We start from the raw sequence: 26558 nt of genomic DNA, 5'->3' as shown, positions 1-26558 counted from the left end.
TGGGTCTCAGGATGCTGGATAGAGGTATTTCATGTACCTCTATTCAGCTCATATTTGTGAAAAGTAAAACAAAAAATTCATATAATTTATTTCACGCTGCAATGGGTTGGTCTCAGCCAAACAGTAAGACACAGATATCTGGCAGAAGATATGATATACTGATCCTATTACCCAGTCACCAATGATGGCATGATTCAGGAAATACCATTGTTGATTCCACAAGAGTAAGATAATATATGTACTCTCTTCTTTCCTTAATTGCTTTCACTCAAATAAAGGATAGGATAAGTTTATCAAGCACTTAAATTATATAGCAAGGATGAATAATATTTGTAAGAGATTGCATGTAATTTTACTTGCCTTTTCAATGAATCAATCCTGTCTCTGATTCTGTCTTTCCCTCCCTTATATGGAAAGCTTCACTCATTGACATACGTTTGTGGCCTAACTGCACACATGGAGAGGGAATGGATTGGAGACATTTTTAAACATTACAAATACATTTATATTGAGAAAAATATGTACAGAGTTTCCTAGCTTTTTATTCTGTTTTTCCTCTAAGGGATTTAAAAAAAAAAAACAAATAAAAAGGTGATTTTTAAAAATCAGCTATTTCTGCTTATATGCATGTGTGAGCACAATCTTTACCAAACTAATAAAGAAATATTTAAACATAGTTTCCTGAATTCTCAAATTGGCAATATAGTGTAAAGTTTTTCCTATTTCTATATTATATGTTGCAACTGATGAGTAATAAATGACGCTGTTATGTCTGTTTTTAAACAGTTAACCAATATTTATACAGTTTTTAAAAAGAAAATTCTACAGAAATGTGGTTTTAGATAACAACAAAGAATTACAGCAGTCAGTGCTTTCATTGCCCAGTTTGTATTGTCACCGTCATCTGATGATGAGTTTTTGATATCTTGATTCAGCAAGGGCAACTCATTCACTGAAGCAGACTTATGCATGTACAGAAGTGTACTTAAAAGCATTAAGTGCATGGAGTCACCAGAGCTGCTCTGGTGACTCCATGCACATGGGACTCTGTCTGTATCAAAGATGTGCAGAGCTAAATGGGTGATTGGTGCTATTGCATTGGACAACACTGATCACCTGCTGTGGATAAAGACTGTGGTCTAGCTCCCAAAAAACACTTTAAGGGTATCCATTAGAGGTACTTAGTTGGTGGGGGAAGCGTTTGGCTTATTTTTTCTTTATGTGATTGGTCCTTCCCACATAACATACCACAGTCCACCAACAAAAGCACCCTCCATTTCAAAAGTAGCTTGCCATCAGACATGCCAAGTTGTCTGCCTGAAATACCAATGTTCCAAGTTCCTTGAACATACAGAGCTATCTGTGCATTTTTGGGGATCCCTGCCATACTTGAACTTACTTCAGACATAGTGCTAAACTTGTGGTTATTTTTGGCTGGATATCCATCTAATCAACTTTTCTTTATTGGTGATGGTAGAAAGTACCATCAAATCACACCTGACTGATGGCAACCCTGTAGGGTTTTCAAGGTTAGAGATATTCAGAGGTGGTTTGCCATTGCCTGCCTCTGTGTAGTGACTCTGGACTTCCTTGGTGGTCTTCCATACAAATAGAAACCATGGCTGCCTCTGTTTAGCTTCTGAGGTCTGATAAAACTGGGCTAGCCTGGGCCATCCACGTCACGGCTATTAATGTAATCAAATTCAAAAATATAAATAAAATGGTACCCTCCCATTTAAAATGAATTCTCAAGGCCTTTTCATAAGTTAAGAAAGATCAAGGTGAAAGGGTATATCACTTTTTCATATTCATTTCTGCATTTACAAAAAAAGTTGATGTTTTCTCTTAAATGAAATTTCATGTATAATAAGCAATTTCATTTAGTTTAATAAAAAACTTAGCAGAAACTAACAACACTAGGCATACTGTTTTAATTGGCATGATTACATTTTAATTGGCATGAAAAAAAATTAAAGACAAGGATTTTAACTTCTAACAATGGTAAAATAGAGAGATATGGTTTTTAATATTACTTTCATCTAAGGTGAACAGTGTGGAATGGAAATACATTAGAATGAAATGTCAGTGGTGCGTACAGTTTAATCTGTGAAATTTTGTCCCCTGTGCTGAATATTACTCTGTCTCAATTGCATATTAAACAACCCTATCAAGGCAGGCATTGGCATCTGCTGTGCTGACACAAATTGTGAATTAAATGAAATTGATGTCCTCTGTCGTATATTTATGAAGACGGACCATTCTCTGAAGTATTCTGTTTATGAAGAATTTATGATTGCAAACTGTTCCAGAACAAAAAAAGTGGCAATAAATTCTTTTTTGTGACCCTACCCTCCAAGGGCATTGATTTCACCTCCTGCTGCTACTTTTGTTACAGCATAAAAACAATAGCTAAAGCTGGATTCCATTGAGAGCCTTCAAATTATCAATATTTAAGTAATCAAAATAAAAGGGTGTTGCCAAGAATGTAGTTGCTTTTTCTATTATGATCTCCCACACACACTGTTTGTGCAATGCTTTAGAACAGCTGAATATCTTCTGATTTAATTCAGTGTATGTTTCAAAGCTTATTATTAGACTTTAATTCTCAAACCATTTAGTCCACAATTGTCCACAGACTTGAATGGAGCTAACCCTAAGCCACCCCTTCCTTTAAATATTCTTTGTTCAGTGCAGCCCATGAAGGTCTCACTTCAGCAAACTAGCTTTCACTAGCTTTACCAGACATGGATCCAGTTCCTAAGTGATACCTGTGGATTCACTCTCTGCTTCAGAAAGCAAAAACCATTAACAAGAATGTGCCATTAAAACCAAAGATTTTTACTGGCACAATAGGTAGTAGATTGATCTCAATGAAAAAAAAAATATGACCAAACCTTCATGTGGATGCAGCCAACCACTGACAGTCAATAAAAAATTGCATAGTCCTCTCAAACATGATTGCCATGTTGAAGTTCTTAAAAACTCATGCTTGGTCAGCTTTGACACTAGTTGAATAATAGCTGCCCTCTATCTGACTAGTCTTTCATTTCAGCTATTTCAACTCATCTATAAACCAGAGGATTTGTGGTTGCAGAATATTGAAAGAAGACACCAGAGAACCACCATCTAAAGACCAAACTACATGAAACACCAGACATCTGTTGGGTCATGGGTGCGCAACCAAACTTGTAGCACACTGTACATTGGGGCAACTCACCTGCAAGGGGGCAAAAGCAACTCCTTGTTTCCTTCCCACCCTGTTTTTGCCAGTGAAAAAGATGGGAGGAGTTTTTGCCCATTTTCCCTAGCTCCTTATACCCTAGGAAAGACAAATGGAGCCAAAGACAAGGGCTGAAAGGCCCCACTGCAGGCCTTTACACTGACAAAAGTGGTATAGAATGGAAACCTGAAATCTCCCCCCTCACAGTGCTCCATTGCAGCATCAAGCAAACAAACACTTTTTAAGGTGGGTTCCTCCAAGTTATGTCTAGTTGCAAGTCCAGTCACACACTCATGACCGAATATGTGTTGGACTAATCACATAGTAAGAGCCCCGTGACGCAGAGTGGTAAAGCTGCAGTACTGCAGTCGGAGCCCTCTGCTCACGACCTGAGTTTAATCCCAACGGAAGCTGGTTCAGGTAGCCGTCTCCAGGTTGACTCAGCCTTCCATCCTTCTGAGGTTGGTCAAATGAGTGTACCCAGCTTGCTGGAGTGCAAGTGTAGATGACAGGGGAAGGCAATGGCAAACCACCCTGTAAAAAGTCTGCTGTGAAAAAAAATTGTGAAAGCAACATCACTCCAGAGTCGGAAACGACTGGTGCTTGCACAGGGGACTACCTTTACCTTTTTTTAAAATCACATAGTTAGGCTTTCAACCTTTCACCATGAGCCGCAATTGACAATAACTATTGATTCCAAATGAAATTTACTTCTTAGCATGCAGTGCAAATGCTAAATTACATATTAAGGTATGTGGTTTAATGTTAGCCCATCTTCTCCATTTCTTACTGCCCTCAGGAAGATCCCTATGCAATCAAGTGCTTAACTCTTCTGCCTACTTACTGCTTTCCCCCCAGAAACTATTGCTTGTTTTCCTTCACCAACATTCCAAACTTATGTTTGCATCCAAAACATGAGTTTAAAACCCCAAAGAAGCAATGACTGGCAAGTTTCTGAGGAAAAGCAGCTTTCATATCTGTTCTATCTCACTTCAGCAAGTGCTGCCTCACAAGAGCACAATGGAGAAGGGGACAGTAGACTAACATTACCTTCAGGTGTAATGTAATATGTAGTTTGGGCCATAGATCCATTTGATTTGTCAGTTGAAATGCAAATCCAAAATAATTTCTTCTGACAGCAAGACTCAGTAATCATCAAGATCCATATGACATACAAAGTACTTTCCAACGAATTTTCACAGATCAAGAACGTTGGCATGCCGCAGTGCACAGAAGGTGGCCAAAACTCCATTGCTTGAGAAATCTGATACTATTTCATTTTTAGATCCAATATTATTTGTCAAAATATGAAGAAGAGTAAACTGGTGTTATATCCACTGAGGGAACCTGCCCTTCTGAACATAGTTATTTTGCTTACACCTATCATTGCTCATAATCTTTGTAATATTATAATTGGCCACTCACAATGAGGGTTTAAGCTACTTTGGGGAGAAAAGTGATTCACAAATATCACTATAAATTTAAAAATTATATCTACCTGCAGTATAGTTTGGCCCTACAGCTCCTTTGGACACCAAACTATTACATTACCTGATTGCTGCTGTCTAACTGCAGTTATCTCTGTTCTAAACATATAAACTAATATGTGCAAATACACCATGAACACCTTTAAAAATGTATGAATTTCTGTTATATTACTTTAAAATAAATACCTTAAAAATATCATTACAATAAATAGATTAAATTTGTTTTAAAATGCAGTTACTGAATATATTATAGTATGAATTTTAATATCATCTTTTATTTTCATCTTTTTGTCCTAACATTCTAAAATTCTAGTAAACTCAGGTTATTATTCATTGAACCAATGATAAATCCGCATGGTTTTATATGTTTTGTTTACATGGGATATTAAGTAAACAAAAACAAGGGCCTAAAACAGCCGATAGAATATTATGAGCACGTAAGAGAAGATACAGACAACCATTTTACCACTTGGCATGCAAAGTTCTTACCATTTGGTAGGATGATATAGTTGACTGAATCAGGCAAACTATCCTTTCTCACTTCAGAATACTTCAGTTATAAGTATGGGATCAGACTAAATGGCTTGGAAAGTGACTGTGTGCAAGTTAGTTCTTAATGGCTGTCTACCCAGAGCAAGGTCCTAGCGATATAATCCTATGCAGTCATTCCAGTCTAAACACTTTGAAATTAACAGGCATAGACTGGAATAATTCCACTTAGAATTGCACTGTAAACTACCTAAATAAGGATTTAAAATGACTAATGCTGTTACTATCTAGATAAAGATACTGCTGATCAGCTATCTGATGCACATTCTTTGGAACATAAAACTAATCTATGGTTTCTTTCTCTGTTGCATTAGAAAACCCTAGGAGAGAAGATCCAAGACACAATGGTAGGGCACAGTGGGTTAGGTCCACGTGACCTGCTCTCGCCTGAAAGCGGCAGCCTGGTAAGGCAGCTGGAGGCCAGGATCAAAGAGCTGAAAGGGTGGTTGAGAGATACCGAGCTTTTTATCTTCAATTCCTGTCTGAGGCAAGAAAGTGAGGGAACAATGAATGCTGAGAAACAACTGCAATACTTTAAGGTAAAAAAGCCCATAGCATTGAAGCAAGTGTTGGTCTTTAGAGTAAAATAAAATTTGAAGTATGCGCATTAGTCCCCTGTCCTTGCATATATAAACATGTTTATGTATACTTTTTGCATGCTTCTACAGAGAAGCTGTTTTGTAAAAATAATATGTTAGTTTTAAGGATAAATTCTTTCTGTATGTAAAAATTGCAAAGATCAAAACTGTTTCAGCCTGATATTTACATTTCTTAAAGCAAAACATACAGTCTAACTTAGCTGCTTTTAAAAGATATCTAATGGTGACCCAGAAGCATAGTCAAGTCACCTGGCCATAGCAGTTACCTCGCCACCAAGCCAAAGGCTACCAGTACGCACATGCAGAACGGCTTACAAGCAAAACTTTCAATCAAAAGATAATCTCAATTCAGCAAAGTATGGTATTTCAAAAAGTTAAATTAGAATGCCAATTGTGATTTTTGCAAAGTTGTGAGCATCCCTGATTCTGAGTGCTGTTGAGATGTCTTATTACCTGTTGCAACATAAAATTATGTTTTCTGAGCAACAGCTAATATGCTGGCATGGATTCGATTGTAGTCATAGCTCTTCATGTTGATTACAATCAGTGCCTTTTCCAAGGTTTATAACTGAGGTGGATGTATGCCGCTTTGTCTTCTTCAGAGAACCCTGGCCATACATGTACTTGTTTGGAATGAAGGTCTTGTTGTTGTTGTTGTTGTTGTTATTGTTGTTTTGGTACACTCAGCAATAGATATTTTGAGGGAGAAAGCATATGTTGCATAACAAACTCCTTTTCCCATTTCCATATTCCTGATTTGTTGAAGCTTCTTGTTGAATGCTTATTTTTTAATATGTGTTGAGGCTTGAAGAGGGAGAATGAGGTAGGTGGAAGCAGAAGTGCCTTGACTATCCTATCTCTGTGCTCTTTAGTCACATCTGGAATGGAACTTCAGCATTAATGCTGCCAGAATTTGAAGCTTCAGAAAGAAGCTTTGGGTAAAGTTTAGGGACTGTGGACTATACCACTGTGTGTAGTTCACACTATCTGTTGCTGTAAGTAGGTTCATACTATGTGATTTTGCATAGCTTAATGTGTCATGGTATGCTTTGCATCACCATTGTTTCTGATCTGTGGTCATCTCTAGACTTCTACGTCAAATCCAATTGCATGGTCTATTGGATGTTCCATTCTGTTGATTTTATTGATCTCTTCTGGGTAATCCACCATGAGTTCCAGTGAAAAAGGTGTACTACATATAACATATATAAATAATTTTTCAAAGGTATATTAGAAGCCCAGAAATTGCTTACATGCATGAGAAACACAGAAATTGAAAACCTGAAATATTTCTTGTTCCCCTCACACATTTCCATCATATACAAAGCTTCTCTTAAATGTTTTAGCTAAGAATGGGCATGAAACAAAAAACTAACGGCAGTTTGAACACAAACTAGGCTGATTCGTGGTGTTTTTTGAACCAGTTTGTTTAGTTACGTGACGTCATTCCCAAACCTAAAAACGAACCACCTTTTTTCCATGGAGGTTTAGGTGGCTCGTTCTCCGTACAGCCTGGCATCAATTCAATCAATTCCTAGGCAACACTGAGGGTAGAGCTGTGGAGAACCCTAAAAACACCAAAGCAGTTGTCCATAGTTTGATTGGCAGCCCTGGGAGCCAATCATGGAGTTCTCATTCTGTTGCATGAAGAGAGAAGAGTTAGTTGTCATGAGAACTGAAGCTGAGCTTTCCTGGGGGTACCTGGAAACAAACATGAACCACCATTTTCCCAGTTCATGCACATCCCTAGTCTTAGTAAATGCTCTCCTAAATGCAGAGATATTTCTCTTTGATTCAATAGACATTTTCTATGCATTTGCATAAATGACATTGCTTTATATGGCACCTTGTAAATCCTCTTGCTTTATATTTTCCTGTGTAGACAAGGTAGGAGTATCCCAGGAACAGTCCCCCCAAATAAGGACATGATAACAGTGTGGGGGTAACTAGATTATGTAAATACATGATCTACATAATAATTTATTAAAATATGCTATTTTAAGGATGAGCTGAGCTAAACGGTCCTCCAATGGCTGCCTTTGTTGGACGGATCCAGCCTGGCTCCAAACTTGGTCAGCAGCTTTGCCAGCCTTATTCATCCATGCCTGGACATGCAATAAGTTGAGAGGTGCTGAGCCTTATCCCTTCCCCCAATGCACCACCTGGTTTGGAACAATGTTGCTCATCACCTACAACACTCCATTTCATCTCACTCAGCTGCAAAGCATGCAATGGGTTGTTCAGGACACAATTCTCCATCAAGCCTGATGCCTCAGGATCCTTTTCAATTATCTCCACCTGTCATGAACGACTTGTCCTATTCCTGTCATCTTGTTATAGCCTGACCAGTCAAAGACCAGGCATGTTTAACCTAAACATACACACACATTCCTCATAGTGAAAATGTGATGCAGGCAACAATATGGTTACCTAAACTACCCATCAGGGGATACCCCTCAAAATTCTTGTTTGGTCCTTTTACAAGCAACTGGCTAATCCTGTAATATACCACAGGATGGTGGCTGGGTCAGAGCAAGCAGCAAAAGAAAGTATAGCTTGCTGCCTTTAACCTTGTTGCCCTTCCCTATTGGCTGAAATGTTTCCAGCCCTGACCAATGTTGCTTCATGCTTCATGTAAAGAAGGGGCCAGGACAAAGAAATCCATGGCTGCTAATGCCAAAAATGCCACTTCTATGGAATTCACTGCCACTAGCATAATAGGACTTTCTAATGTGATGTTTACTTTTTAAAAATCATATTATGTAAAAAATACTTACTCTCCCACCCATAAGCTCCCACCCTCTTCCCTGGCCCTAAACAGAAATGGGGAGAGAGAACAAGAAAAAAACATAAAATACATCAGTATTTTTTAAAAAGATCATTAACTTTCACTTGAACTTCCCACAGTTTGCAGTAGACTCTGTCACACATGGTGAAGCAATTCTTATTCTTTTAAGAGCCTATGTTGCTTTTAACAGCCTCTGATGAAATAGTTTGTGAGACAGTTTATATCATATTTGGAATACCACACTTTGACAATCTTGTCACCTTAGATAAAAATGAATTTTCTCCTAGTAAATATGTTTGATTCATACAAGTTGCTGAGACCTGAGAGCCCTGAAAGCATAATTAAGATTAGTGGTCAATAGGGAACAGTTGGAATACTTATTGAAGTTGAAAATTAAGATTTCCTTTGAAATGCCTATCAGGGTATCTGGCAACCTAACCAGTTTCCATGTTTTATCTCAAGTAGCATAGCTGAAAAGTAGCCAACTTTCACACAGATTATAAGCAGTAAATTGTAAATGGTATTGAAAAACAAGAACAATTAGAAGATGCTACAATGGAAATATGGACTTTAAGCTCTTTCATATTGAGAAAAAATGGCAAGCATCAATATATCTTGTTAGTTATTTTAAAATGACACACACATACCTTACATAAAGATCAGGGAGGCCTACAATGAACCAAGCAATAAAGTTTGCTCAGCAACTTGTAACAGACATTAGAACAGTGTACCATATTTAACAAACTAATACAGTACAATAATACCCCAAGCCATTTCAGCTTGAAGCCCTCAGGATCAAAATAGAGAGACTTTTTGATTGCTTCTGAAAGCCTATGTCATGAGAGGACGCAGCAGTGGAGAACAATCTAGAAAAGGCAGTAGGAGAATAAAGTTAGAGTCCGGTAGCCCCTTTAAGGGCAACAAAGTTTTATTCAAGGCATAACTAGAAGAGTGAGCCAGGTACAGTGAAGGTATTCCAAGGAGGCATCATGGGGCCAAAAATGTGATTCCAAATACTACTTTCTGCTGTATAAACCTGTTCACATAGTTAAGGATAATCCATGTTTGCACTGGCGTTACATCAACTAATGTATAATGAAAAAAAGTTGCAAGCCACAGTAGAAGTGAATCAAGTGAAGGTCCCTATCCCTTAAATCCCTTCGTCTTCCAAGAACCAGTAGGGGCAACAGAGAGAAAGTGGAAAAAGCATGACGAATTATCATCTATTCGATACTTTTGTGCGCATTAGGTGCCTATTAATAACAATTTACAGATAATGCCTAAGCATCACTATGGTATGTGTAAAAGTGCAGAAGCACTAAAATTATTTCTCCCTCTCTGCTTGCACTGTAAAAGTGATAATACCTCTGCTATCTTTTCCATGTGCACAAGAAATAGAGAAAGATATTTCTTAAAATGAAATTTATAAACAAATTAAATAAAATCATCTAAACCATCTGTTGTACATTTCATGTGCCACATGCATAATGTTATTTGTTTAAAAATAATTATTAAAGCATGTGTGTTGCTGCAACCCTTAAACAAATCAAACTACACTGTTTTGTTTGGATTCAGGCTAGGAGATGGACAAATGTGGGGCGACTGTCAAGCCACATCCAAGGGAAATCCTTCCCCTGAACAGTTAGATATCTTCTCCATCATAAATATTGCTTTTGTGATTCTGTCACTTTTTCAGCTTTTAAGAACTGAGGAATATACAGAATTTCTATATAGGACAAGTGATATTAACCTTCATATAACAAGGACTAACATCAAGGGAATAAACTAAGCTACTGATAGTCTGTTAGTGCCCCAGTTTGGACAGGCACTGGGGCAAGAGGTAACAAGCATAGTCTAAACACAATCCAGTGTCACAGCACAGGTATTCAAGAGACAAAGCATCAAACCAGAAGAGCAAATCCAAAGAACACAAGCCATGTCACAGTTCAGAAGTTCAAACCAGCAGGCATACAAAAGTTGTGACCAAGCTGCTTCCACATTGACTCACACTTTTTTGGCTGCTTTTATCAGGAAAACCCTGCTGAGTTATTCAGGGAGAGGTGCAACTCATCAATGGCTGAGCAGTCTGCATCACTGTCAGCCCTCATCCTGTGAAGACTCAAACTCATAGACAGAGGTTGACCAATGCTGGCCTGCCAACTGTGAACTAGGGCACTGCTCCAGCACCTTCTCTGGTGTTTCAAGGACTCTGGTGACGCCAGGGATGAGGCTGGTGGCTGTGAAGCTTCTGTTTCAGTTTAGGATCCCAGGCTTCAGGACTGAGGGCAGGGTGTACTGACTTTGTCCTGAAACTCCTGCTCTGTACCAAACGGAGTCTCTACTTTGTCTGGCGGGTCTTCCTGCAACATCTGAAGACTGGGGCTGGCTTCCTCCAGCTCTTCCTTGTCTGAGGAGACATTGGCAGGCAGACTCACAGCAGTTAGTTATATACAAGTAATAATTAGATGGATGGGTTTTATATACATAAAGAAGATATAAATAAAGATCACATACAGCAATTCAGAGGTGGTTTCAGGTGTCTTTGCATTCCACTTCAATTCAATCCCATCTCTCTGAAAATCTGCTACTTTTGGCAAGCAAAGTAATAGATCAACAATTCCCTTCGAATATGAAGAGGAGAATATAAATTCTAGTAATCTGAAAGTCTCCTAATAAGAATGAGAAATTGGGATTATTTTAAAACTGTGATGGAAATAATTAGATAATCCATGTTGACCTGGAGAATTTAGGGGTCATATCTCAATGACAAGCATCTGTTTTTTGTTCACAAGGCCCTAGATTAGGGTTCCCAGCCTCCAAATGGAAATCTGCTATTATAGTTGATCTCCAGATAACAAAGATCATTTCCCCTGGAGAAAACAGGTTCTATGGCATTGTACCATGCTGAGGTCCCTCCCCTCCTCAAACCCCACACAGCCCCAGGTTCCATCCTCAAAATCTCCAGGTATTTCCCAACCCAAAGCTGGCAACCCTAACCCAGATTCAGTCTCCAACATTTCCAGTTAAAGCTTTTCAGACAGCAGGTACTGGTGAAAGATGTTTCTCTACCTGAGTAGCTGTTGTCAGTCATAGTGGACAATACTGAACTGCATGGACCAATGGTATGTCTATGTACACAAGTGGTCATATAAATATTCATTAGTTATGTATCTAAGCTAAAATTCATCCCAAACAAGGAACAAGAAGAGGTTAATCATACATGACCTATTGCTGAATTGCCAAAGTAGTTATTTGAAAGGCTGAATTCAAGAGCAGTGATCATCCAAAAGCTAAAAAAGTAAACACAGCTGTAACTCACTGTTAAAGGGCAAGTTTGGGCCTCTAAAATTGGGTCTCTAAAGGTTAGGATTAGATCATACTTCCCACTTACTCTCATTTTGTTCCTGTAGCATAACCAAACAGCTGCTGCATCTTATAGCATTTATACTTCCTAGAGTCATTGAGTTAGATCCTAGAAAAGTTTAACTGTGGTACAAAGTTTAACTGTGGTACAAGTTGTGCAAGGCTTCTTGTGCCAGGGGAAAACACCACTGCGATAGCAGAAGCTCCATAATATCCGGCCTGTAACTCACAGAATTAACTTTCAGAGTTGAAGAATTCTTGTATTTTTTTAAATAGAACATATAATTAGTTGCTTGGTTTCAAATTCTGGTTCAGCAAACTTTTTAGTAAAAATCTTACATACTACACAGTTGGAAATGGAGTATTAGAGTTGATTAGAGTGGGCACAAATTCTCACTCAGTGGTGAAGTTTAGTTGGTGACCTTGGCCTGATCACTAGAGTTATTCTGATAACCTCCAAAAACATCATCCAGAGTTCCTTGAATAAAGGTTGGAATAAAAAGTAATAATAAATATGCCATTGATTTGATACACATGTTTTGTAGTGTTCATACGACTGATATATTTTGAGCAGTCATACTTCCCAGCACATACACATGTGATATAACAGAGAAGTATGCCATTTACACACATGAAGACCTGCATGTGATTTTCTACATTTAAGGATTAAAACAGTGGAAGTGAAAGTGAGTCTCTTTAAACTCTCTGTTATAGAAGCATCACAGCATGTTTTTAAGGTAATTGTCTATATAGTCCAACACTATAAACAGGTGAGGAGTAGGTGATAAACTAATAAAACAGGAAACAACAACGATAAACTATATGTGGTAAATGTTTATAACCAGAGAAGCACTACAATTTACAAAAATCACTGTGAATCACAAATGGTTTAGTGTGTGTGTGTATGCAGCATTTGCAAAAAGTTCTTACAGTTTTCTGGAATTCTGGGTCTCATTGGCCTTGCTTCAGTTACAGAACAGCACAACTCACAAGCAATGCATCAGGCCTCACAATTCTGCAATACTGATTTGAATCCAGAGGGCTATATCCATTCAGCTTTTCAATTCAATCACACCTAATTCCCTTCCTTACTATGAACCCCATCCCACCATGATCTCCTTTTTGGGGGTCGAAGGGGATTCCTTCATCCTATTTTCATCAGTGAGAAAAACTGGTTGGGTCCAACTCACAGTTTTTGAAATCGGGTGGCTTCAGATGTTTGCAGTAGTAGGTGAAGCATCGGGACAAGGCATAGAATTGCACTATACCAACCACAGCTGCATATCTTTCTACAGAGAGATGTGCAAACTTCCAATGGTATGTGCAACTCATTGCAAAGAAGTATCAACATTTTATTGGGGGGAACCAAAGAATGGGGCTTGCCTTTGTTGTTCCTCTCTTCTCCAAATCCAAAGCCACTCTCAGACCCCTCAGTGTCTACTGAATAGTAACAGCAGATCACACTGAGGAGTCGCTTTACTGTACACTGTTCTTTGTATGAGTCGACATTTTGTATGCCATTATGTCCAGCTAAGATGACATGCTAAAATCCAATCCATGCAGAGCTGACTGCAAGCCAGCCATAAACAATTCCCTCAGAACTTACTGCTAGAACTGGAGCACAAACTGCATATTTTCCAATGGCAGCTATGTGCTGAGAGGCAATATTGGTTGGCAGGGTCTTTCAGTCATGAAATTTACAAACTCTTCACTGTTTTATCAAGAAAGGCATATTTCCCACACAGTCACCATGATGATGCTTTTGCCTCCTGCCTCTCCTTTAGAGATCTGATGTCCAGCAGATACTAGCTGGGGACTTAACAGCCACCTTGCATAGCCTAAACAATAGCATATTGAATTGTGAGTGCTATTTAAGGCTGGCACACTTCAGCAGGCTTGCTTTTGCCTCTGAGCTTGCCACCTTTCCCACTCTTTTACAGCTGTGCAGAATTAACCACCTGCTACAGGACTCAGTGGGAACTTTTAGGGGTTATCTCTGATTTAGGTCATTTTCTCCTAATAGCTTTGATTTGTCATAAAAGCTGGAAGAACAATTAAACTTTTTAGTGATATGACAACCATTTATTCTCTTGATTCCCAGAAATGGGTTAATTGCCAGATAACAGGTTGGATCCAGCCAGTTTTTTGCTGTATCTTATACTGCTATCCTGCTTACTACAATCCCCTTCCCAGATGGCTTACATCCATGAAGGTCTCATGATCTCCAGCACTGTTTTTTGGGCAATCAAAGTAGGTCTCACCACTTATTTGCCCTAGTGGAATAACTGGTTATTCTCTTACAACCTTTTGGCATAATATATTACAACTTTGGCATTCCTAGATTTTCTTCATGGCAAGAAAAAGATATTCAGCAAAAGTTAAAATGTGCATAGTCATTCATGATCATGTGCAAATATCTGAAATAAAATGCTTTTGTTTTGAATTCAAAGTATTCAAGAATTTATAATTCTAAAATTCCTGATTTCATCATTATTTCTCTGCCAACTATTTTGCCAACATGAGTTTTCATATTTACTTAATTATTACTGTTAAGGATACCCTGGAATTCATCTCCAGAGTACAGAGATCAGCTCCCCTGGAGAAAATGGATGCTTTGGAGGCTGGACTCTTTAGCAGTGTACCCTACTGGGATCCTCCTCAGACTCCACCCCAAAATCTCCAGGAGTTTTCCAATCTGGAGCTGGCAAACCTACTCCCCCATCCCCCACTGGTAGCCAGGGAGGGCCTGGCAACCCTAGTTACTGTGAAATTACAGAAAACTATACGCGCATGGAATGCTATTTATAAATTAACAACAGCCCTTTTCAGTAATTACAATTTTGGCGATCCAATGGTCTGTAAGCAGAGATTACAGTATGCACAGTCACCATATTGTGTGAATAAGGCAACTCACATATTTTCCAGCTTTGGGTGCTTGCTGTGGGAAACCCAGATTGCTTAAGAGTGCAGGTATTGAAGCTGGAAAATATGCACAATGATCTAGTGACACAAAATAGTGATCACATGTATGGGTGTGGTTACACATCACATTAGAAGCGGGCATGCAGCACTCAAATTTGAACCTCTGAATATTGATTCAATGCAGGGCTGATCAGATAAGCATCCAAGAATGAGACTCATCCCAATCTTGTCCTGTTGTTGAACAATCAGACATTGAATGCTATCATGCTCTTTTCTTGGAGCATGTGCAGAGTTGTGATTAAAGACTGCTAGAGTTATGGATCTGACAGAACAATCTTAAACAGAGTTACACCTTTTTATATCCAATGAAGACAATGAGCTGAATTACCAGGAAAGAAAGAAACTAAATTCAGACTTCACCATCAGGGTTGCCAATCCCCAGGTGGGGGCAGGGGATCCCCTGGTTTGGAGACCCTCCCCCCGCTTCAGGGTCATCAGAAAGCGGGGGGGGGGGGGGATGTCTGCTGGGAACTCTGTTATTCCCTATGGATATTTATTCCCATAGAAAATCATGGAGAATTGATCTGCAGGTATCTGAGGCTCTGGGGGGGGCTGTTTTTTGGGGTAGAGGCACCAAATTTTCAGTGTAGCATCTAGTGCATCTCCCCAAAATACTCCCCAAGTTTCAAAAATATTGGACCAGGGGGTCCAATTCTATGAGCCCCAAAAGAAGGTGCCCCTATCCTTCATTATTTCCTATGGAAGGAAGGAATTGGAAAGGTGTGCCGTCCCTTTAAATGTGATGGCCAGAACTCCCTTTGGAGTTCAATTATGCTTGTCACAGCCTTGATCTTGGCTCCACCCCCAATGTCTCCTGGCTCCGCCCCCAAAGTCCCCAGATATTTCTTGACTTGGACTTGGCAACCCTATTCACCATACATGGGAATTCAATCAAAGACTTTTTAAACTATGATATCTTCAACCCAGGGGGAAGGTAAGAATGTTCAGGCCCATGCATTTATGGTACATTCTCCTCATAAATTGTGGTTTATTAAAGTTGTTTGAACAGAGCCAGATGGTAAGAATCTCTTCAGTACTTGGCAGGATAATACAAATAACTAGCTTATCAAGTGATATGCCATGATACTTTCATACGGTAATAAAAAGGATCATAAGAACGTAAGAGTAGCTTTTTGGATTCGGCCAATGGCCCATCCAGTCCAATACACTGTTTCACACAGTGGCCAAAAAACCTCAGGCGCCATCAAGAGGTCCATCAGTGGGGCCAGGACACCAGAAGCCCTCCCACTGTGCTACCCAAGCACCAAGAATACGGAGCATCACTGCCCCAGGCAGAGAGCTCCAACAATACACTAAATAAAGTATTTGATTTCTCACCACAAAGCTTATTCACTTTACTAAAAGACATGATCTTCACACTACTTTAAGTTTGAGACAGCAGAATCTGTGAAAAAATTATTTTTAAAATAGCTTATTGCTGAAAGTGCACTTTTTATTCTAGGGAGACATTGTGACAAGATGCCAGCATTTCAGTAATGATATAAGCAATCTGTAACCTATTATAATTTCCTTTCAGAATAACTTAATTTTCATATTGTTTAATATGACTGGAATTTTAATAGTGTTTTTAATTTAGAAAGAGAAATATACCACACATTACTAATTGCACAGAGACATGGACAAAAGAGAAGTGCATCAAACTGTAGTCTTTAAATAACCAAGTGTTTTAAAAGTACTTAACCCAACATAAGGAGTGGCATCAAGAAATTAAAGAATTCATGCTTTGTTAATCATAGTTTTCATAGACCAAAAATCTTAGAAATGCAACAATTCTAGATATATTGTTAAACTCTAATCCATAAACTGTACTGCTGGATTCAAACTGGGATGAATACCAGTAGTACTTCCTTATCTGGTAGGTCATGCAGTTTTGTTTGGGGTTTTAATTGTTTTCAAGTGATTTAAGGATAATTTGTTTGCATGTGTATTTCAAAGCCTATAATTTGACAAGAGTGGCTTTACACTTGAATCACTTGGATTTTATAGCAATATGAAGCCTCAATTTCTAAGCAATCAAAATTTACTTTAAAGAAATTTGTATTTAAAACAGTTGGATAGCACTTGGGTTTTTTCCTTCTTTTGTAAGTAGAGAGAAAAGGAAAATAAGTTCTTTATTAGGAATGTGGATATTTTTAATAATAAATGTCACATGCCATTTCCAGATTTGTCAGTGAGATGCTGCACTCTTGCAAAAGGCTCTTGGCAAGAGATATGACCATTGTAGCAATTTGGTAGACTCTAATACTATAAAAGGTATGCTTTTTAAATGAAGGAGACTGGTTCACTATTTTGAAAGAACTCATAATCTGTTTTAAACTGTCATTCCATGTCTCTGGTTTGCAATTAGATGATATTTCCAAAATGTCAATTCAAGATTTTCTTTCGACCATCACCCTAATAAAATTTGACAGCAAAGATATTATAGCCAAACTTTCCCCATAATTAGCATCAAGGATTTCACAAGGGTTAATCAGGAAAGTTATATAGAGGGTTTCAATGAATAGCCATGAAAGCAGCAGTATGCCTTTAAAAATTCTTTTAATACAGCCAAGATGGATGACAATCAGGAGACAAATGTATGAGCAAAGCTGTACGGAGAGCATAGTTTTGTAGTATATGATGTATGTTACGCAAATGAGCTTATTAGGACTCTCATCTATTTTATTATTGGTGCCCAATTTAATAGAGGCATTTAAAAAACAATATTTCTGCCTGACTCCTTGGAAGGAAGAAGATACATTGATATAATTGAAAGCAAATGATTGCATGTTGTGCCATTTAATCATGTCATTTTTCAATGGCTATTTCTTGCACTTCACTGCATGCTTATAGAATATTTAACTTCAGTATAGATTAGGTTTCACTGCTGGCAACTGAGTGCAGTTCCTGTATTAGATGACATTTTCTTTTAACCTCAAAATCAGTTAAAACACCCAGATTGGCCAGTGTTTTCTTTAGAATATGACAAGTCATCATTCATTTTCAGTATGTGGCATTTGGGTTTGGGTGAGTTATTTTATTTTGAGAAATTACTTACTGCTCGTTGTACTTTTCAACCTCTAGTGGAAGTACAGCTAGCTAATTTTTTAAGATATAGGACTTAGCAGCAAGAATTATGGAAGTAACTGAGAAGCTATGTGGTTTGTGTCACACCGATTCCTCGCTAGCAGTTGATCCACCCCCAGGCTCCTGCTTTCTGTGGATTCCCCACCAGTTGCTGCATGAGCACATTTTGACCCACAGCTCCCTCCAGTCATCCCTGAGGCTTCTTGATCATGTTTTGTTTGGAGTAGATCAGGAAACCTCAGGGAAAATTGGAGGGAGCCATGGGTCAAAATACGCCTGTGCAGCCACTGGTCGGGAATTGATCACTTGAGCCATAGAAAGTAGAAGCCCGGGGGTGGAGCAACTGCTAGTAAGGAATTGGTATCAGTCGTTGATCTCAGGAGACTAGGTTCATAAGACTATAAGAAGGACCCTGCTAGATCAGTCCAGTGGCCTATCTAGTCCAGCATCCTGTCTCACACAGTGGCAACAAGTTCCTCCTCCTGGCACTGGGATTCAAAAGCTAACTGCCTCTGAACATGAATATTCCCTTTAGTCACCATGGCTTTCCCTTTAGTCGCCACTGCTAGACCTAACTACCTTCAAATCAACACTGTGTCTTGAAGTTCACTGGGTGACTGTGACAGGGACAGGTTTGATGGAACTGGGCTCTTTTAAAATAAAGCTTTCTCCTCAGTTGTTCCCCTCAATTATATAGTTGATGTAGCAGCTATAGAGACTTTGGGTTCACTTCACTGTCATGAAGTAAGTTCTGTGGTGAACAATAAAGACATGGACCTCACCAAGGCAAGAGTTTTATAAAAATAATAAGATCTATACATGTACAGGTTCTTTTTAAAGGTTAGTTCAGCAGCACAGGTCTCCAGATAGTCATAGGAGAAGCCTGGCTGAGGCATGTATGTTAGATATGGCTTCAGGTTGTGATTTGAATTCCCTTTAACGCTTGCTGTTACAAACAGGCTGTCACTGCCTAGTCACTACTTTGAATTCATTCACACATACAAACAGAATTCTACCCACATAAACCCACGTTTTCCCAAGAGTAAATGGTGCCAGATATTCTCATCACCAATGACGGCCTCACAGTCCAGTACTCTGTCCTCTCCCTAGAGTTAAATCATTCTGCCCCACTACCAGGAAGACCTACTCTTTTAACTGTTTGCTGTCTTGTTGAGGCAGACCCTAACTGACTGCTGCTTTGCTTCTCTCCAACATGCCATCTTCCCTATGAAAGGTGATTGGATGCTGGAGCAGAACTCCCATAGGCTCAGGTGAAAAAAGTTGGCTACCAGGTTTACCTTTCAGGGGGCAGACAGCTTTCTGTCATAGTGACCTAAGGCCAATCACCCTTTCTCAGCTTAAACCACCTCAAAGCATTACTGTGATGACAAAATGGAAGAGGGTGTACCACCCTGAGCTCCTTGGATGTATAATCAGGATACCTATTGAGACAAATGTGCCTGGATATGTACTAGGGTTGCCAGCCCCCAGGTCCCAGCAGGGTTTCCCCACTTTGGGGGACTTTGATCTGCTGCTGGCCAACTGGCCAGTGGGGGAAACTCCACCCTTATTATTTAATACAGCTGGGCTTTCCAGTAGCACTGCCTACTATTCCTAATAGATATTTACATATAATAAAACTGCTAAAAATCTGCTGGCCAATCAATGTAAAACTCTGGAAGCTTCTTAAACAAATTAAATGTTACATACACACATATATACAGCACAAGGAAATCAGTGTTAATAACAAGGGGCTGGATCCAGACAAAATTTTCCACTAACTGAAGAGGAGGCAATTTTTGCTATGTTGTTCCTAAAGGTCCCCAGTTTCTCTGGAGCAGCATTTCAGCAAGATTAACGGGCTGGAGCAGGAGAGGCTGAAAAGTTATGTTCTGCTGAGAGAAATGCCTTCTGTTAGTGGAAAACTTAGCCTGTGCAAGGCCTTCAGAAGCTATGAGGAAGGAATGCTAAGGCAGGGAAAAAACCACACTTCCATGAGAAATTCATAGGAGCCAGTGTATGCCTGGGAGAAGTCTGTGGGCCAGACAACACAGCATCAAGGAATTAATTGTCAGGCCATCAGGGGAGGTGCAGGGGGGGGAGTGTTTGACAGACTCCTCCTTTTGCACACTGGACCATAAGATCTTTCATCCCCTCCCCCATTGTCAATCTGTATGCAACTTGGTGGTCCACTGTGACTTTCATGCCTCTAGGTTGCTGGGGGGCGGGCATCTCTTGGATGGCAGATAAGAGGGGCATCTGGAGAGGTCTGCTGTGATGCCCCTAGCTTTGGGGCGGGGGGTTGACAGACTCCTTCCCCTTTTGCACATTGAATCCTTGGATCCATTCCAGTCCGGCTTCCGTCCGGGCCATGGGACAGAAACAGTGTTGGTCGCCCTCATGGATGATCTCCGGCGACATCTGGATCGAGGCGGTGTGGCAGTATTGCTGTTGTTAGACCTATCGGCTGCGTTCGATATGGTCGATCACCGGCTGCTGACTCACCGCCTCGCTGATGCAGGGATTCAGGGGTTAGCCTTGCAGTGGCTTTCCTCTTTCCTTGAGGGTCGGGGACAAAGGGTGGCAATTGGGGGAGAGCTGTCCTGGAGACACCTACTTAATTGTGGGGTGCTTCAGGGGGCAGTACTCTCTCCGATGTTATTTAACATCTACATGTGCCCCCTTGCCCAGATTGCCCGGAGATATGGGCTGGGTTGTCACCAGTATGCGGATGACACCCAGCTCTATCTATTGATGGGCGGCTGAACTGGTGATGTCCCTGCAAATTTGGACCAGGCGTTGCAAGCTGTGGCAGATTGGATTAAGTTGAGTGGGCTGAAATTGAATCCAGCGAAGACAGAGGTCCTTTGCCTAGGTCGCGGTGGTCCAGAGGGAGGGATCTCCCTTCCAGCTTTTGACGGTGCGCCACTGGTACCAGTGCGCAGGGTCAGGAGCTTAGGAGTGCTACTGGAGTCTTCCTTGACAATGGAGGCCCAGATAGCAGCCACTGTCAAATCCACCTTTTTTCATCTTAGGCGGGTGAGGCAGTGATCCATGCAACGGTCACCTCGAGGTTAGACTACTGTAATGCTCTCTACATGGGGCTGCCCCTGTGCCGAACTCGGAAACTGCAGCTAGTGCAGAATGCAGCAGCCAGACTGTTAATGGGCCTACCTCGGTGGGAACATGTGCGGCCTAGGCTGCGGGAACTGCACTGGCTGCCAATTGTATACCGAGTTCGTTACAAGGTGCTGGTTATTACCTTTAAAGCCCTATATGGCCGAGGACCTGCCTACCTTAGGGACCGCCTCTCTCCATATGTTCCCCAGAGAGCACTACGATCTAGTTCACAAAATCTTCTGGAAGTACCTGGGCCAAAGGAGGCCAAATTAAAAACAACTAGAGAACAGGCCTTCTCTATAAAGGCTCCCCAATGGTGGAACCAGCTGCCGGAAGAGGTGCGAGCCCTACGGGATCTTAATCAATTCCGTAGGGCGTGCAAAACCGCCCTCTTCCAACTAGCTTTCTGAGATGGAACCTGGCATAAGCATCACGCCATCTTTAACACAACTGAGATAGTAGCACCACTAAATTATATTGTTTTAGACTGTTTTTAGATTATTTAATGTTTAATTGTGAATTGTATTTAACTGAATTATCCTGTTTTTATTGTTATAACATGGCTTATGCCATGTCCTGTAAGCCGCCCTGAGCCTGCCTTGGCGGGGAGGGCGGGGTATAAATAAAAAAATATTTTATTGTTATTATTTATTTTCCACCTCCCCCCCCCAATGCCAATTCTCATGCAACTTGGACGGCAGGCAGAGGGGTGTCCCAAGGAGGTCTGCTGTGACTTTCATGGCTCTAACTTTTGGTGAGGCTGTTTGACAGACTCCTTCCCCTTTTTGTGCATAGAATCTTTCCCCAAATGGCAATCTGCACACAACTTGGACAGCAGGTAAAGGGGCATCCCAGGGAGGTCTACTGCAGCTTTCATGCCTCTGGCTTAAGGGGGGAGGTATTTGATAGACTCCTTCCCTTTTGCACATTAGACACTAGGATCTCTGCCCCCCAAGCCAATCTGTACACAACTTGGAGGGCAGGTAGAGAAGAAGAAGAAGAAGAAGAAGAAGAAGAAGAAGAAGAAGAAGAAGAAGAAGAAGAAGAAGAAGAAGAAGAAGAAGAAGAAGAAGAAGAAGAAGAAGAAGAAGAAGAAGAAGAAGAAGAAGAAGAAGAAGAAGAAGAAGAAGAAGATGATGATGATGATGATGATGATGATGATGATGATGATGATGATGATGATGATGATATTGGATTCATATCCCGCCCTCCACTCCAAATCTCAGAGTCTCAGAGTGGCTCGCAATCTCCATTATCTTCCTCCCCCACAACAGACACCCTGTGAGGTGGGTAGGGCTGAGAGGATTCTCACAGCAGCTGTCCTTTCAAGAGCTATGGCTGACCCAAGGTCATTCCAGCAGGTGCAAGTGGAGGAATGGGGAACCAAACCTAGTTCTCCCAGATAAGAGTCTGCACAGTTAACCACTACACTAAACTGGCTCTTAGGACAGCCAGCTGGAAACTCACTCCAGGTTTGGTGTTTCTAGCCCATGGGTGGCCATTCTAGCACATCCCAAAATCATGGACCTGTGGGCCCTGGGCTGGTCCATTCAATGACCAAAATCCATGAAAGTTCATGGTCTGGGGAACCCACAGACTACGACCATAGAATTACAAGTATACAAATGTCAAAATTTCTGGTCTCTACCCACCCTTAATGCTAGCTTGCAAGCTAGCTTTGCTTAATGTATAAATAAATAGCCAGTCTGCTGATTGCTAAGCAGAATCTTAAGCCCTGGCATGTGTACAGAGGCAAGGAAATGGGCTGAGACAGGAAGACACATGAAACAGACACATTTGTGTTGGCTGGAAACAGCAGCAGAGCCATACAAGGATGGACCAAGCATATTCTCACTCTCTTGCTCCTATTGTATAGTGTTGTCAAAGAGCAAGAATATAAGACAGAGTGACTGGAAAGAAGAGGAATAGCCCAGACTCAGTGTCAGTAATAGTTCTAAGCAAATTCCAAACCATACTGGCTGCTGATGGTGGTGATTCTGTAGGGAGTGTTCTGAGAGTTCCGTCTTAGAATCATGACAGGTGTACCCGTATGAGCCCCAGAGAGCACTGAGGTCAGTAGGTAAAAACAGATTGACCACCCCTGGGCCAAAAGAAGTTAAACTTCGGACTACCTATGCACGGGCCTTCTCTACCGCGGCCCCTTCCTTGTGGAATCAACTCCCAGAGGAGGTGCGGGCCCTGCGGAACCTTGATCAGTTCCGCAGGGCCTGCAAGACCACCCTTTTCAAACAGGCATTCATGAACGGCTGACCAAGTCCACAAAGAAACATCAAAATGGTCCAGTCTGGAGATCCGCCATCATTCACAAACTGACAGGCATAGCGTCGATTAATAACGGTACTGTCAGATCTAACTTAATGTTTTTAGACTTAGTAACTGTTTTAACTAATGTATTAATCGGTTTGGGGTTAATTTAATGTTTTGTTAAATGTATTGTTGTTTTGCTGTTGTTAGCCGCCCTGAGCCTGCTTGGCGGGGGAGGGCGGGATATAAATAAAATTTTACTTACTTACTTACTTACTTACCATTTATAGTATAGTAGAGCTATTGGAAATGCTCTCATCATATTTAATTCAGAAGAGCATTTCCTATCTGTTGCTGAACTCTGAAGAAACTGGCATTAGAAGCTCACTCTGGACAGCGCTGATTGGATAGTTTCAATTATAAACATTGCCTCCTCAAAGTGGTCAGAGATGTTTTGCATATGGGCTTACGGTCACCATGAAACTGTTGCAGCATTTACATTTTCCAGTTAAATGTGGTCTTGTGTGGACAGAAGTATAATGGGGGAGACTGTTACATGGCCATTTTCATGTGGGAACTTGAAGACAAGTGGTTAATTGGTTGAACCAGTGTTTAATTCATTGGTATGTACATATGTTATGTTCATTGCCAAACTCACACCAAGGGATGATGAATTCTCTGTAACTTCTACTTTTATGTTATATTGGTCTTCCCAGAGAAATCTCAGGGAATTCTAAACCTATCCCCACAGGACTACATTTCCTAGGATTTCACAGGAAGAATGATATATGTTACCTATTTTATTTAGCTTATTTCTCTCATAGGTTTGGCCTAAACTATTCCCTGTTGGCAGTTCAGAATATAAAAACATTTTTCTCTCCATTGATTAATACCAGGTAACAGCAACTGATGATGATGTTTAGTCATAGATTATTATTGTTGTTGATATTACTATTAATAATTTCATGCCACTTTTGAGTACACTTCCCCTCTCACACAAATGAAAATAGTCTGTTTATATAGTTATTAATTGAATTTATAGTGTAGAAGGCTCATAGCTCCAGTTTAACTTAATGAAGATCAATATTTGTCTCACAGCAGTGACACCTGAAATTTGATTTTTTTTAAGGTATTTTTATGTTTACTAAGCCTTTCAATGCCTGATGTTTTTCTGGTATAGCATTAGGCTACTGAACTGCCTCAAGAAGTGAATATACAGGTATATCAAAAACTATTATGGGAATAGTAATAAAACCGAGGAAAGCAAATAAGAGTAAGTTCAGGGAACATGTGAAAATGCAGTCCTTCTATAAAAGGAATAACAAAAAACAAGTTTATTTTGCCCTAAATAGCACTTTTGAAATTTATCATTCAGCATTTAAAAGTCAGAATTATAAAAAGGCACAGTGTTCCATCATTACAGAAATGATGGGATTTTGACTATTACAGGAGTTAGACAATTGAATGCATTTATAGAATGCATTTTTTCAATAAGTGGAAGATCTGCAAGAAATGTCTACCTACTGATATACAGCTCAGTGTACTTTTCCGTGAAATGCACTTCATCATTTTAAGACATCTTCTAATGAAGCCTTATCGGGATTAACATTTTGAACACAAATACTTTTAGGCATTAAAATACCCAATCTCAATGAGATTGCATTGTCTTGTTTACCCTTGTTCATTAATAAGCAATCTGTTAAATGTTAGAACAGACCAATTGTGCAAGTGGAAGCTGATTAGTAAGTAATTCAGCTATGTTTATGGATATAATCATAATTTCTGTTGAAGACTCTCAGTTTAAGAATTGCTTTCCCTTTAACCATAGACATAAAAGTAGTAAAGATACTAGAAATAAAGATATTAGATACACAGACATAAACATAGATACACTCATATCATTTTTAGGTGTGTTTACCACATATATATGAAAAATTTGCTCAGGAAACAAATACTATTCTTATGTACAAAACTTCTGAATTTAATGTCATTTTATTTTTAACCAGTAGCAATATTTCAATATCTTTAAATTGTCTTTGGAACATCCTTTTGTAAATACCATTAGCAGCATAGACATTGTTTTTCAGGTACTAGCATCCGTAAACAGCTCTGATATTTGTCACAAGTTCATATTAACTGTAATTCTGGCCTCCCCCCAATCCTGCCTAAAAAGAAACCTAAAATGCTGGGTGATAACTTAGATTTTTCTCATGGGGTTATGTACTTTCATCTGTAGCATCCTGCAGAGAGAAACAGATGTTGTCAAGTTACAATTTAAATTGCCTGGTAAGCTCCTGAATGTGAACAAGTCTTCCATGCTATGATATGGCAGAAGCAGTATACTACATCCGTGGCAACTCAGTAAAGGAAACACAGTGAGGGGCAGGGCAGAAGGATTCATCTTGCAAGACACTTGTGGCATATTCCCCCCTTGATGTTTCTGTTCTAAAAATATTTAACACATCATAATGTTGACTGCAGATGTGAAAAGAGCAGCATAGGAACAAAGGGATGTAAGATAGACAAAAAGACCCACAGGGGGAGGGTACTGGCTCTTTCCCACATTCCCTTTTCTCCAACAGCCTTTGGTGATTCTTAAAAGACTGGTTTGAGGATCTGGGGAAGCCTTTTGAACAAAATGACACAGGGAATACAGCTATACAGTGAGGAGGGGGAATCAGTTGAAGTTGTCTCCATCTTCTTATGTTCATGAAGTTTCTGCAAACATATGGACATTGTTAGGGAAACTGCTCTCAAAATGAGATTGGGGAATTAGGCTGAGAGACAGTTAGCCCCTAAACGGAATCTTTGTTATCTGTGTCTACGAGGCTCAACCGATCAGAGAGTTAATGCTCAATAAAGAAACTCTAATTTAATAAAATCAATTGTGGTTTATTTGAAACAATAGTTCGTTCACACAAGGTACAAAATCAATCACACATTCATACAGGTCTAAGAAAAATAGAGAGATCGATAGGGGAACATAAAGGAATTGACATACAGGGCAATACTACCTCTCGCAGACTCCAATGGAAGGCTCCGATGGCGACGGATGAGGAAATGGGGGAAAGGTCCCGAAACTGATCAGGAATCGGGGG

The 26558-nt window shown here is 40.0% G+C and overlaps 1 protein-coding gene across 4 annotated transcripts in view; it reads left to right on the top strand.

Moving 5' to 3' along the window:
• Positions 1 to 26558, top strand: part of AKAP6 (A-kinase anchoring protein 6) — a 432373-nt gene that overhangs the window by 374589 nt on the left and 31226 nt on the right. For all 4 annotated transcript variants that reach the window (XM_060262489.1, XM_060262490.1, XM_060262488.1 and 1 more), the window contains one exon: positions 5571 to 5795. In XM_060262489.1, coding sequence (XP_060118472.1) covers positions 5571 to 5795 — 225 coding nt within the window. The remainder of the gene's footprint in view (positions 1 to 5570; positions 5796 to 26558) is intronic.

This window comes from Heteronotia binoei, chromosome 21, assembly GCF_032191835.1.
Source record: "Heteronotia binoei isolate CCM8104 ecotype False Entrance Well chromosome 21, APGP_CSIRO_Hbin_v1, whole genome shotgun sequence".
In the NCBI taxonomy this organism is placed as follows: domain Eukaryota; kingdom Metazoa; phylum Chordata; class Lepidosauria; order Squamata; family Gekkonidae; genus Heteronotia; species Heteronotia binoei.
This window is presented reverse-complemented; position numbering and strand designations above follow the sequence as displayed.